We start from the raw sequence: 15,052 nt of genomic DNA, 5'->3' as shown, positions 1-15,052 counted from the left end.
GTGAAGAAATTGACTTAATTATACTCATAATAGAACCCACCTCATAAGGCTGTTATGAGGACTAAACAAGATAATATTTGCAGAATGTTTAGAAGAGAGCATGGCAGTAGTGAGAGTGCTGATAAAAAGCCCCAAGTCTGGGCTTCCCTGGTGGTGCAGTGCTTGAGAGTCCGCCTGCCGATGCAGGGGACACGGGTTCGTGCCCCGGTGCGGGAGGATCCCACATGCCGCGGAGCAGCTGGGCCCGTGAGCTATGGCCGCTGAGCCTGCGCGTCTGGAGCCTGTGCTCCGCAAGAGGAGAGGCCACAACAGTGAGAGGCCCGCGTACTGCAAAAAAAAAAAAAAGCCCCAAGTCTAATTTTTCCAAAGAGGAAATGCAGATGGCCAACAGGTACATGAAAAGATGCTCAACAGCGCTAATCATCAGGGAAATGCAAATCAAAACCACAATAAGATATCACCTCACACCTGTCAGAATGGTTATCATCAAAAAGAACACAAATAACAAGTGTTGGCGAGGATGTGGAGAAAAGGGAACCCTTGTACACTGTTGGTGGGAATGTAAATTGGTGCAGTCACTGTAGAAAACAGTATAGAGGTTTCTCAAAAAACTAAAAATAGAACTACCCAATAACCCAGGAATGCCACTCCCGGGTATATATCCAAAAAAAACCAAAACACTAATTCAAAAAGATACATGCACCCCAATGTTCATAGCAGCATTATCTACAATTGCCAAGGTATGGAAGCAAACTAAGTGTCCATCACCAGATGAATGAATAAATATATGTATACATACAATGGAATATTACTCAGCCATAGAAAAGAATGAAATTTTGCCATCTGCAGCAACATGGATGGACTTGGAGGGCATCATGCTAAGTGAAATAAGCCAGACAGAGAAAGACAAATACTGTATGAGATCCCTTATACGTGGAATCTAAAAAAATACAACCAACTAGTGAATATAACGAAACCAAACAAAACAAAACAAAGCAGACTCACAGATATAGAGAACAAACTAGTGGTTACCAGTAGGGAGAGGGAAGGGAAGGGGCAATTTAGAGGTGAGGGATTAAGAGGTACAAATTATTAGTTATAAAATAAGCTACAAGGATATCTTGTACGACATGGGAAATATAGCCAATATTTTATAATAACTACAAATGGAATATAACCTTTAAAATTGTGACTCACTATACGTACACCTGTAACTTATATAATATTGTATAGCAACTATGCTTCAATTAAAAATTTTTTTTAAAAAGTAACAAGAAAAAAGAAAGCCCCTAGTCTAGAAGGAGCACCCTGCCTCGGGGGTCTCCTTCTTATGCCCCTCTTCTGAGCCCCCTCCCTAGCACAATGCAAGGGCCCCTCTCACTCGGCACTGTACCCCATATACCAGCGTGGTCTTCAGTGGAGCCCCCCAGGGCACAGAAGGCATTGAAAGCACAGAGAATTTCAATAACACGCCCAAGGTCACACTGCGGGGGTGGAGCCAGGACTTCACCCCAAGCAGTCTGAAGCTGGAGGTGGGTTCTCTCAACCATAACGCCTAATTATACACACATCTTGGTATTTCATATATTATTAAGTAGAACGCTGTGCTCTCTGATCTTGATTTTAGAACTGAACCATTTCCATGCAGCAGGAAAATCAGAACTTGCTTTTCACTTCAACGTGGGTCACATTCTTCTGCAGACACCTTCGATTTAAAACAAGAAACAGGGAATTCCCTGGTGGCCTAGTGATTAGGATTTGGCACTTTCACTGCAGAGGCCCAGGTTTGAGCCCTGGTTGGGGAACCATCCCGCGTGCCGCACGGCGTGGCCAAAATACCAAAAAACAAATAAAATAAAATAAAACAAGAAACATCTCCCTCACCTCGGTTCCAACAACAAACTGGGGTGAGAAATGCAGAGGATGTCCAGTCCCATTCTCCCCTGGCATGTCTGGGTAGCAATGATGGCAGATCTGCCCCCACTCCTGGTTTAAGCACGATGGGTTTCTGTGGATTGGAGTGAGAAGCAATTTCCTTCCTCGTGGCAGCTGGGCAGGTCGAGCACTTTCTCACAATGAATTCTCCCCAAGTCTGAGCTGTGGAGTGAGACAGGGCTGGGTCTGGGAAGAAAGAGCTGGCTTCGACCAACGTGCCCACCTCTGAGGTCTGGCTGAGGGGAGAGGAAACGCGTTGGCCGCAGGACTCAGAGCAGGGGCGCCGCTGTCCAACAGCCCTGCCCTGGGGCACCCGATCCAAAGGTACTTTCTTGTTTCAGAGGCCAAGCTCCGTATCTGTAAACACAATGTGTTTCCTTTTTCATGCTGGGACTGGCGCTGTTATTGTTCGGCACTTTCTGTGTCAGCCCAAATGTAAGCAGAGCCCTTGCCTGTGTAGTGTTCTGTCTCCCGATGCCACGCAGACCTGGTGTGGGGTCCAGGGCCTGACTTCTCGGGTGGGAACAGCCTCAGGCCCGATGAGACTGCATCCCACCTGTGGTGAGGGCATCACTTCCCACTGCTTTACATCCCCAGACCCAACAGAGCCACCTGACCACTGATTGCTCCAGAAACGTCCACTTACAGTGTACTTCTCTGCCTGCAGGCTGGGGGAGCAGGGGAAGGTCTCCCGGGACCAAAACTGTCTTAGTTTTTATCTCCTAGGCTAACTCTAAGGAGTAACGGCTGCCTAGGGTATTATATTGAAAAGGAGTCTAATACCCTAAGACTATTTCTGGACTTAGGAGAAAAGAGTGCTGTGATTGATTAGTGATGTCTGCCCTGGTTTCAGAATTGGAAAGGGGTGATGCGTTTGCCAAGTACTCACCACAGCCACTCCAAGCAGGAACAGACAAAATCAGAAGCCCCAACAACCATAATCAGGCAGCGGGAAGTGTCCATCCCTTTGGGATGTGCCATCAAATATGGAACGTAATGCAACATATTGGTGCTCAGGAAACTAAAAGAGAATCTACCTTATTTCCTCGTTACCTAAGACTCATTTATTCAAACCCAGCCCCTTTAAAGGTGCCTGTGGTCCTACAGATTGTCTAACTTTGGTGTGGAGCCTCTGGAATGTGTGAAAAATTGGACATGACAACCAAAAATCTCTCTTATCTGGAGGCAGTAAAGGACTGGGGAAAATTTAGAAAATCTAGCCATAGCACCAGCCAGGAACGGGCATGAATGGGCCCTCAACTAAAACTGGACCACCTGCACAGAAGGCTGATACCTCACACATCTTACATAGGCTAGTCCTGAATCCCCCACGGAGACAGACTTCTAGAGCCTCCTTCTAGGCTGAGTTGGGAGGATTCATTGATTATCAGTTGATATAGTGACCTTTCTGTTCCTCTCAGTGTTACTTTCTACCTTTCAAGGTTCTCACCCAACAAATTTACTTTGACCTCTGAAAAACTCACCCCTTCAAATAACCTAGAAGCCCGCCATACCTACAAGGAAATCTTTCTTCTGGATTGTCTTTATATGCACAAGTGCACTGCAATGTGATTATAACCTTACCTCTAGCTAATACAATGACCCTGATGGCAGAAGACTCAAGATCTCCAGGAATGACCCCGCCAGAGGCAAAGGGAGAGCACACTTCTCCATCCCTTGGCACTACTTCTGAACTACTGGTACACCCGTCCCCTTGATGACATCTTCCCTTGTTCTCTGAATGCCAGTGGATGCAGCAGATAGAAACATCCATCGCAAAGGAGGCTTGGGGCAGGCGCTTAAATGTTGGAAAAGGCTCAGACAAGAGGCATTTCACTTCTCATCCATCCCATGACCACAGTCCCTTCTCTCTGTCAGAGAGCAGAACTGGCACAAAATAATATAGTCAGGGCTAAACACACACCCAGCCAAGGTCTCCCAGGAGCTGGGGATGGGAAGGAAGTATTATCTCTACAGGCAAGGAACTGACAAGTGGAATGGGTCTCTGCCTTCTGACTTAGGGGAAATTCACATAAATTATATAACGTTCCAAAGGCAAATGAAAATCTAATTCTGAGTTTATAATAGAGCTACATTTTTGGAATAAGACCACAGAAATGCGATCCTGAACTCCTCACGTGCTTGTACACATCAAACCTCAAGACAGCAGACAGCGTGGAGGCAAACAGCCCTATGTCCAAGGACTGTCGCAGGCAGCTCAATGATTTCAGGCATCGTTCGGAACCATCCCTCGGAGATGGTTAAAATAGGACATGGATTTTATGTGATCAGCCCCCGAAACAAGTGCCACTGATACCCCCTGCTCTCTGTGTATGCAACAGCGTCACTGAATGAGCCAAGATGTACCCCGTCTACATTCAGTTTTGTTTGTGTAAAAACTGCCCTTTGGCTCGGTGCTTTGTGACCACCTGGAGGGGTGGGATGGGGAGGGTGGGAGGAAGGGAGATGCATGAGGGAAGGGATGTGGGAACAGATGTATATGTATGACTGATTCACTTTGTTATAAAGCAGAAACTAATAAAAATTTAAAAAACCTGCCCTTTGGTGGCAGTGACATCGGGTTTCGAAAGGCTTCCTTCATGGAAATCTGATTCACTGACATAAGGCACATGTAAAGCACCTAGTACGATGCCTGGCACTTAGTAGGGGTTTGTGGTCTGCCTTCAGGATGCAACCCAACACCCCCCGGACAGGTATTCTAACTCCTGGGCCACCCAAACCAATGCCACATCTTCTGAGGCTTCGGAGACCACAAGGGCTGATGTGTGTCTTTCCAGATGACAGGCAAAAGGCTGTAGGCCACTCTGCAAGTATTAGGCTTAAAACCTGAGCATTTCAAAAGCTCTCCGAGACCTCCAGTCTTCCTCTAATGAAAGGCACTGCAGAAACCCAAGGTATGATTATCACTTCTGAAAGGAAGAAAAAAAAAATACTGGCTCACAAAAATACCCGTACTAGAGCATCGACAGATAAGACCGTTTTATAATCCAGTTCCCTAGAGAGCCATTTATTTTGGTGAGGCCAGTGTGCATAGCAGACGCTGTGGAAGCCATCAAGATAACACGAATAACAACCCAGTGGACTTTTGAAGTGTAAACATAAAAGTCTATTAAGAATACAATGTTGGTTTAATCCCAAGACAAAAAATTTACTTAATGAAAAGCACAACTCATCTCAAGAAGGAAATATCGATACCAGCTGTGAGCAGAAAATGAGGGGATTCCTTCCAGGGAACATCTGAATTTCAACCCACTGCCTTTCCAATGTTTACTCTGGCCATAAAGTCTCAAATACTTTTCCGAGGATCTCATTTTTCTACAGGAGAAGGAAGTCTGGGCAGGGCCAAAGGAGACCTTGGCAAAGCCTTGGAAAGGCACAGACGCACCCCAGAAGGTGCACCTTGACACGGCTCTGTCTGGCTTCTCGGGGTAGAGCGGGGAGCAGCCTCCGGGCCCACCAGGTGCTAATGAAGACCCCAGCAGAGACCCTCACTCCAGCCGCCATGGGGCCAACAGCGATAAATGACAGTCCTGTGCCGCTGACACACATGCCCGGCACCTACCAGCACGACGCCGGCAACCAGGATATGCCACTAAACCCCCCTCTTTAACAACAACACTCCCTAGCCACTTCCTAGCCTTTTTTCAGTGTGTTCCAGAGAAACAACGGGATACTGAACACTAGGGACAAAGGAGAAGGGCTTCTTAGAAAGGATTTTCTGATTACGAGCTCTGTTCCACCACCTTTGAGAGGGATCATGGGCCCTGAAATCAAGAAAGACTTGGCCAGGACTTCCCTGGAGGTCCAGTGGTTTAGACTCCGTGCTTCCCGTGCAGGTTCGATCCCTGGTCCGGAACTAAGATCCCACATGCTGCTCGGCGCGGCCAAAAAGTAAAAAAAAGAAAAGAAAGGAAGGGTGCGGCCAAAAAGTAAAAAAAAGAAAAGAAAGACTTGGCTATCAGCAACACCTGTGCACGCTGAGAACCCACACAAAGGTGCTTAAACCCTCTTCACTTACATTCCTAAAAACTCCCAGCTCCCACTAGGCCTGATGGCTACAATCAAGGACGACTTCTTATATACAATTTCATATTTAAGTATGTATGAACATAATAAATATGAGTATGATATATGATATCATATGGCATAACGTCATGCAATACAACACACCTCCAATTCTAGCAAGAGGTATCAAGCTTGCTAAATAATAGGCTGTTCTGACTATTCTCCTCGAATTCTCCTCTACCGGAAGACCTCACTTTACTGCACTTTACTTTACTGAACTTCGCAGATATTGTGTTTCTTACAACTTGAAGGTGTGAGGCAACCCAGCCTCGAGCAGGTCTATTGGCGCTGTTTTTGCAACAGCATTTGCTCACTTCATACCTCTGTGTCACATTTTGGTAATTCTTTGCAATATTTCAAACTTTTTCCTTATTATTATGTGTGCTATGGTGATCTGTCATCGGTGATCTCTCATGTTACTTCTATGACTCTCAGAAGGCTTAGACGATGGTTAGCATTTGTTACCAATGAAGTATTTTTTAATTAAGGTATGTACATTTTTTTAGACATAATGCTATTGCACACTTGACAGACTACAGTATGGTGTGAACAACTTTTATAGGCACTGGGAAACCGAGAAATTCGTGTGACTTGCCTTATTGCCGTGGTCTGGAACTGAACCCACAATATCTCTTAGGTCGGCCTGTACATGTAACTGCCGTTCATTTATCCATCCATCCGTTCTATGGGGAGGCAGCACAGAGGATGCAATAAAACCAGGCATAAAGCATCTGACTGGAGTCTTAGCTCCACCACCTACTAGCTATATGGCTTTGGGTAAACCATTTAATATCTCTCGGTTATGGTTTCCTCCTCTGTAAAATAAGGACAATAATAGGGCCTATGATTAGCATAGTCACAGTGATTAAATGACTAAATTAATCTGAGTGTTTGGCAAAAAATAAGCCCTCAAGGGTTAATCATAACTAACATTATTATTACATTATGTAATTATTATGACAATAATTACAATAATTACTAGGAGTATAAAAGCATTCACTTATCTATCCCTATGTACCAGACTGAGCAGCAAATCATTTTAGCCTTCTGATTTTGCAAGAGTCTTTATCGGGGCATTAGATTTCTCAGGGCAACGCCTCCCATATAACCTCCCTCTCCTGCCGGGGAAGGTGATGGTAGGCCCAAGCACCAGAGCCATTTACAGCCTGAGGAACCCCTTCCCAAAGCCATGTTTAAACAATTATGAGCATTATGTTGCAGGTACCCATGACCATAGGAGGCCAGCCCAGCACGGTGCTCATCTTGCAGAGGCGTCTTTTGTGTGGGTTTTGGGTTTCAGCTGGGCAACGCCAAGCCATAGAGTGAGTCGCAAAACGAGTTTTCATAAGCTCACCCTGTCACAAACCAGGCAGGGGTTCATGCTGACATCCCCACAGTAAGATTAAACAGCATGCTTCATCAGGCACTAAATACTAACACAGCTCCGACGTCAGGGGGACACTGATTAAAACTGATGTCAATAATTTATGAAACACAATATGGTCTTCAGATGCTCTTTTAAAAAAAAAGGAAGAGGGGTAAAAGGGCCTAGCAACCCAGGTGGTTTAAAACTGTTCATGCATTTTCTCTTGAATGTACACCCCCCACCACCATGCATGGATGCTTCTTTACACAATGAATATAAATGCACATGTGTATAAGAGCATGTGAACACTGCTGATACATATGGGCGGAAGAAAGTATTTAGTTATTCCACGGAGAGCTGTCGAGGCCGTAACGTTATACATAGTCTTCTCTTTCATATTGTTTTGGGTTTTTTCTTCTCCGGAAGAAGTCCAAAATTGCATTTAAAATAAAATTGGACCTTACAAAAGTTCATGTTTATTCCATAGAGAACTTAACCTTGAAACAACCCCAAAAAGAAAGCTGGACCAAAGAAAACCGATAGGATGTATGCATTTCTTAGTAAACCGAAAGCACCTCAGCCCTGTGTAGAACCATTTAGTCAAATAATAATATCGATTTTTTCCCAAGTTTTAGGACTGGGGGAGGGAGCGGGGATGAGAGGGTTAACCTAGGGAACGATGCCACTTTATTATGTCATGTCTCATTATTTTAGAAAGGCAAAGACAGTGATAATGCTTCATTTTTAATCAAAACTCATTTTGAGAATTAAAAATATACTTTGCCTTAGTTGTAAATAATCTGGGTAGCTTGACTTAATATGTCAACAGTGTGAAATTCACAAGATGGGATTATGTTGGGGAAAAAAATCTGAGCCGCTGAGAGTACAAAAGTTAGTGTTTGAAGGATTCATTAATGCTTTTTCCTAGCACAGTGCCCTGTAGTGTCTCAGAACACCTGTCAAATACTAATTCATTCACATATCTCCACTTCAGGGCCTTTTCATAAAAAGCTCGACCTTTAATTGTAAATCACTTCTAAATTGTCTTTGCTGGCTTTCTCTTTTGCGGAATGATGGAAAAATCACTAAGACTTCAATTAAGACTTTATGGGAACTTCAACCTGACATTCCCGAGGCTATATCTACAAGCTATCAGAACATCTATTCAAAAAGGAAACTATAAATAACTTTAACATCGTTGAATTGGCTTGGCTTTTATGAGATGACTGAATAATTGGCAAGATTTAAAGATACTTTAACTACTGAGAATTAAAATAACTTCAGTAAAAACCAGAAAATATTGCTAGCCGATTATTTGTCATGTAGATTATGTACTTATTAGGCCTAATTAAACTTTTTGAACAAAAAGGCTTACTAATTACGTTAGTTAATATGTTGATTGCTCAATTTGGTTTAAAAAAAAAAAAACCCGGTCAATCCAATTTGTGCACAGAGTTAGTGCTTTGGTCAAAAGACAAAATCCTCGACTATAGAAATTATTTCAAGTACATGGCCATTGTTATAACAATTGCGGGTTACATAAACTGACAGGGAGAGATGGGGGTGGGTGGTATCTGAACAATACCACCCCTGCTAAGAGAAATCTTCAAGCCAGTAAAATGCTACCTTCATAGCCAGTTTATCTGCCTCAATGTATTCACTTGTGTTTTTTCCAATCAGATCCTGCTGGTGACAATGAGAAGTTATCTTTCATATGCACATACATACTAAAGCTGATAGCAAAACCCTGGGAGGCCTTTTAAATGTCAATAAAAGGTTTTTACGCACAAAAGGAAGAAAAGAAAAGAGGAAAGGGGAGAAGAAAGAGAAGAAATGGGAAAAACCAACAGTTCTGAAGGAATGGAGCAGATCAAAGGAGTTTTAATTCTCCAAGACGACTAAGCCGGGGTGTAACCACTATCTCGCCACCGAATCCTGAAAAGTCTCTTCCAACAGGCAACCAGTTCCGTCCCTTAAAGGAGGGGGAAGGACAGTTAGGTCTGCAAAAGCGTACACTTGGAGTGCAAAGATGGAGGCCCTGCCACGCAACAGGAGAACAGCCCTCTTCAGACCAGGACGCCTGCCTGGGCCTCAGTGCCGACCGGGCTTCTCCAAAACATGTTTTCCATTCCAAAAGTCTACATCCACAGTCATGAGGCACAAACTATTCGACAACAACATGACACAATTAATCAGAACCAGACCTCAAAACGTGTGTTTGTGGGGACCAGCAAACTTTGTAATGTGCCTCAGAGGCCGAAGCAATTGAAGAGACTCACACCGGCTGTGTGGGGCTGGGGGGAGGGGGAGGAAACATCTATATTCCACGAAAGATGAACACCCAACAGGGCATTTACGTCTCATACTGGAAAAGCAGAGTATGGTCTTACTACCTTTCCCCTCTTTTTTTTTTTTTTTTTTTTTTTTTTTGTCCTCCTGGGGAGAAACTGATGCCTCAGAGTTTCTACAGCAGCAAAGTCGTATGATTCAGAAACAGAACGGATCCTTTTTTTTTTTTTTTTTTAAAGCCTCATTTCCGACCCAACAGTATCCACCAGTGCTGGTTTTGTCAGATTTCTCTTTCAGGAACTGAAACCCCATGAAATCGAGAATCTGGGCCCTTAGTTAATTCGGAACTGTTTAATTTCACCTAACCCTGACTGTAACAAAAAAAAAAAAATCTGGTATACTTCTTTTTTGGAGCGGAATTGAATTAGCTTAAAATAATTAGTGAACTCTCTTTTGTAATCTGTAGATAGTAATTAATTTAAATCACATCATTCTTTTGCTAACACAAACACGCTGTCCAAAAGAAAAAAATGTATCTATTTTCAAACCATGAAAGACAAATGGAGGACGCAGGAGTGATAGTCGTCGTGTACCGAATTGGCCCCAAACTGCAAATCCCTTTGCCATCTCCCAAGGGATTTGTGGTCGTGGAGCTGGAACTTCCCGGGAACCGGGCCGGGGTCGCCAACAGCGCGCGCAGCTGCAGCCCTAGGGGAGGGGGGGTGGGGCGGAGGTAGACGCCAGGGTCCCGCCAAACTGAGGGGAAGGCAAAGAGTGTGTGCCTTTGGATCTGGGGTTAGGGGGACCGGTCGGCAAATTTTCGGCAAAGCCCTCTCCCCGCATCTTGGCTTCGCACAGCACAGTGAACGCAAACCCGAGCGCCCACGGCCGGCGCCACGAGCGCGAGCGGACCAGCTCTCTGCGCTCCGCGGTGCAGGATTTCCAGGTACGCGCCTCCCACCATCCCCACCACATCCACGAAGCGGGCGATCCTCGGGAACCTTCGGTTGCGAGGCCCGGGAGCAGCCGCCCGGGTCCCCGCCCGCCGCCCGCGTCCCCGCGGCGCCCCACTCACCCACGCACTCGTTGGCCTCGCGGGCTGTGGCGCGCTGCCAGGGCCGGTCGTAGTGGAAGGGCTTGCAGCGGTCGCACTCCGGGCCGGCCGTGTTGTGCCTGCAGTCGCACACCAAGCTGTCGTCGCGGTCGCGCACGCAGCGGGCCGCGTGGCCATTGCACTTGCAGCGGCCGCCCACCTGCAGGTCGGACACGGCGTAGAAGTATGAGTCGCGCGCCAGCTCTGAGTCGTCCTCGTTCTCGTCGCCGAACGTGTGCAGGCGGCTGAAGGCCACGCGGATGTCGGTGGCCGTGACCCAGTCTTGCAGCACGGGCGAGTTGTCGAAGTCGTGCGCCGAGGGCCGCCCGTCCAGCGTGCTGAAGGCGATGAGGCCGCCCGAGAGCGGGCGCATGTCGGTGTGCGAGTCGGTGCACACGGCCTCCTGCTCGTTCTGCTTGGTGATGGGCGCACGGTGCGGCCGGTTGTACATCTTGCGGCACTGAGTGGAGTAGAACTGGAAGGGCACCCACGTGCGCCCGTAGTCCATGGACTTGTAGATGGCCATGGACTCGGGCCGTGGCGAGCAGAACTGCAGGCTCACATAGGTCACCTCGAACTTCTTGCCGAGCGACAGCGTGAGCGTGACGTTGTGCGGGAACTGCAGGTAGTTCTCGGACTGCCAGCACGTCAGGTTGTGCGGGTTGTTCAGATCCGTGAGGAAGGCGGGCGGGTGCGCCTTCTTGGGGTCCGACGCGTTGCAGAGGTGGCAGGAGCGCAGCCGCTCCTCGCCGCGCTCGCTCACCACGCAGTAGCGCCCGGCGGGCCGGCCGCAGGTGCTGGACACGCGCACGTCCTTGCCGAAGGCCGCGTTGACAAAGTCCGGGATGCAGCGGCGCGGGTGGCCGTTCTCGTCCGAGCAGGGGTCGGGCTGCGCCGCCTGGCCGGCGAACATGCTGAGCCCGGGCCCGCCGCGCACCGCGCCCACCAGGCACGCCACCGCCGCCAGCGCCGCCAGCGCCTCCCACACTGCGCGCATCATGCTGCGTCCAGCCTGCCCCGGCCCCGCCGCGCCGAGGAGTCGGTCCGCCCGCCGCAGAAGGCGCCTGCGGAGAGAGGGGAGCCGCGCTCAGCCAGGCCGCCCCGCGCCCTCCACCCCACGGCGGGGCGGCGAGCGGGGACGCGGGCGAATGCCCGGCTTCCCCCGCACCAAACCCGCGGCCGAACGAACTCCCGCCTCGCTCCCCCGCGTCCCGGGGGGGCAGGCGAATCCGGGGGCCCCAAGCCCGCACCACCCGCGCCTCTCTTTCCCGGCCGGCGGCGAGCCGGGGCCGCGGGCCATCGCTCGGCTTCCCCGCCGCCGCCTCCACGCCGCCCGAGGGTCCGGCCCGCGCCCGTCCGCCCGTCCGCGGCCGGCCGGCCAGCACCCCAAACTCGGATGCAGGACAGCTCGTGGGCCCCCCCGAGCCCGCACGGCCCGCGCCCCCTCCTCCCGCAGCCCAGGGTCCCGTTCAGCTGTCCCAGATCGCACCCCCGCCGGCGAGTCCGCGTTCGGGACTTTACCTCAGGAGAGGGCAAAAGAGAAAGAAAAGTTTGCCCGGCCCCGGCCGGGGAGCCCGCGCGCCGGACGGCGGAGAGCCTCTCGCTGGCTGCTAGCAGGAGCGCCCTGCCTCAGCGCGGGCTTGCCAGCTCCATGCCCGGCGCGGCCGCCGCTGCCCCAGCCCCGGCCCGGCCGCCGCCGCCGCCTCTCCCGCCCGAGTGACGACGCGGCCGCCCGGCTCCCGGCGATCCCGCCGCGGTGCGAGTGCCGCCCAGCCCGCGCCCGGGGCGCACACACACTCCCGCTGGCTGGCGCGCACTCACACACGCACGCACGCCCCCGAAGGCTCCGCCGCCGCCGCCGCCGCCGCCACTCGCGCAGGGAGTGGGGAGCGGAGGGGAGCGCGGGGGCGGGGGGCGGGGCCGCCGGGCGGGGCGCCGGCCAATAACGTCGGCGAGCAGCCGCCCGCTCGCTAGCAAAGTTTTAACCCCGGGAAAGAAGAAAGTTAAAGGGAAGCGGCCCGGGACCCGGAGAGAGCGAGGACACGAGCGGGTGGGAACCGGGGCGCCCGAGAAGGAGAAGCGGAGACAAAGGGAAAGCAAGGAGAGCGCCCGGGGAAACCCCGGAGAGGGGGCTGGGCCCGGCGCGCACCCCGCGGAGGGAGGAGGGGCCGGCCGCGGTCTGTCCGCGTAGCCCCGGCCCCGCGCTGCGCGGCGAGCCCCGCAGGTTTCCGCCGGCCCCACGCCCGGGGGAGCGCGCAGGCCGGGGGGAGGGGGCGATTTACTCCCTCTTGGTCCCAGGCAAACACATCTGTGTTTGTTTTCTTTGCTGCGCCGGGGTCGGGCCTTCCTCTAACCCGGCCTGATGGCCCCGGTGGCACCGCGCACAGGGCCGTGCCCCGTGGGCAGACAGCCCGGGATCGTAAGGAAGAGCCGAGGAAGATGGAGCCTCCGCTGGCTCACCCCTCCCGCCCGAAGCCCCTGGGGTCCGGAGAGAAAGAGCTGCTCCCCCGCCCCCCTCCCCCACACAAAGTTGTCACCGTGCGGTGGGCCTATCTGTCGGGAAAGCGGCCCTTTTCCTGCCCGGGGAGCTGTGGTGGGCTGGAGGGTGAAGAGGGAAAAAAGCGGGACAGCACCTGGGCACTGGCCAACGCCCCTCCCACACGGCTCTGTCAGGCTCAGGCTGGGGGCAGCCTAGCCCTCCCCAGATCCAGAGGCAGCCCTGTAGGTACTTACTGGCTCAGTGTTTAAGGGTGCTGTGGCCCATACTATCTTGTGGGAGCCCACAACAGCTTTGCAGAGTAGGTATTAAGCTTCATTTTGCAGATGAGGAAACTGAGGTCTCAGGAGGTGAAACTTGCCTAAGATATGCCAGCTAGTAAACATCAAATTCAGGCATAGAAACTTGGCTCCTTCCTCTCCACATTTGTCAAATGGATAATCCCACCCAATTCGAGTCTCATGGGGCATCCTCGGGGGCACCCAGCTTCTCCTTGCCTCCTTCTCTGCCACCTTAACGAAAGGGGGGAGGACAGTAATAGCATCCTTTGACCATCTTGCAGCAGCAGCCAAAGCACTTTGGGGAAAGAATACACAGGGCTAAGAGTTTGGAACTGAATTGCGGTTGTTACTTTTAGATGAGTGAGCTAGTAATAGACCTGGCTTGAAAGCCCAGAGTCCTGGTTCTGGCCCAACAGCTGACTTGCTGCATTCACTCCATTGAGTGCCTCATTTTGTCTTACTGGTGTTCTCATAAACTCTGGGAATCTAAGAAGGGGCCTCAGGGCTAGTCTGGCCCAGCTCAGTCTCTTTGGACCTCGGCCTTCCCCAGCCTCCCTGAGAGACAGCCACCCAAGTTCACTGCACCCTTGGGCTGCGGTGAACTTCCAGGGATGGGAGTTCACCGCAGCTCAAAGAAAGAAATCCACTCCATTGCAGGACAGCCTGGACTCATCCCCTACCCTGGGGTAACATTTTAACTTTGCCTTCTTGTGCCATGTACCATTCTCTACACTGTTTATTTATGCCTTGCCTTGTGGCAGAGGGGGATTTCAGGTGACTTACAAGGCACTTAAAACAAGGCAAAATAACATAAATTAGAAAGTGAGGTGGAAGGAGATAAATGTTTCTTTTTTTTTTTTTAATGTTTAACCCTGTGGACTGTGAAATCCCAATGGCATACTGAAAGGCAACACAGCAGTTAAGGAGCACAGGCTTTGGAGCCAGAGCGTGACCTTGGCAAGTTTTGCATCTTTCTGTGCCTTGGTTTCCTCATTTGTAAAAGGGTGACAACAATCTCTATCTCACTGGGTTGTGAGCATCAATGAGTTAACACATATGAATATTATAGCTTAGAATATGTGTACATAAATATTGTACTTAGATCATCTACATGGGTGTACTGTCATATAAATTTATATGTGAATGTACATAAAGCCAGGCACACAGTAAGGGGACGTAGAAATGTTAATTGGTAGTATTAAATTGCTAGCTTTTCATAGAAATTTCAAGTTATTTAAAGAAGAACATTTAATCACATGGAAAGACGTTCGTGACATATTATAAAATGAAAAAAGGAAATTACAAAACACTATGCCCCCCAAAAAACACTAGGCACAGTATACTCTCATTTTTATTTTTTTTAAATAAGCATAAAAAGACAACATTGCTAATTGTGGGTATCTCTGGATAGTGAGATTACTGGTGATTTTTGTTTATTTTTGCTTGCCTGTTCTTGATTGTGTACAGTAAAATAAGGAGAGCTAAGAGAAGAAAACCCAAGAGGG

General features: G+C 49.8%; 1 protein-coding gene across 2 annotated transcripts in view; it reads right to left on the bottom strand.

The window, feature by feature from the left end:
• The window catches only part of NTN1 (netrin 1), a 194,336-nt gene extending 181,726 nt beyond the window's left edge, over nucleotides 1–12,610 (bottom strand). Inside the window, exons 1-2 of one of the 2 annotated variants that reach the window (XM_081219268.1) lie at nucleotides 12,591–12,610; nucleotides 10,752–11,833 (exon numbers count right to left, since the gene is read on the bottom strand). In XM_081219268.1, the coding sequence (XP_081075394.1) occupies nucleotides 10,752–11,769 (1,018 nt within the window). In that variant the 5' untranslated portion in view covers nucleotides 11,770–11,833; nucleotides 12,591–12,610. Of the gene's footprint in view, nucleotides 1–10,751; nucleotides 11,834–12,290; nucleotides 12,533–12,590 lie in introns of those variants that run through there. The other variant, XM_081219267.1, reaches the window with a different exon arrangement.
• Nucleotides 12,611–15,052: the final 2,442 nt, after the last annotated feature.

The sequence above is a fragment of the Mesoplodon bidens genome (assembly GCF_964165515.1).
Source record: "Mesoplodon bidens genome assembly, chromosome: 19".
NCBI lineage: Eukaryota > Metazoa > Chordata > Mammalia > Artiodactyla > Ziphiidae > Mesoplodon > Mesoplodon bidens.
This window is presented reverse-complemented; position numbering and strand designations above follow the sequence as displayed.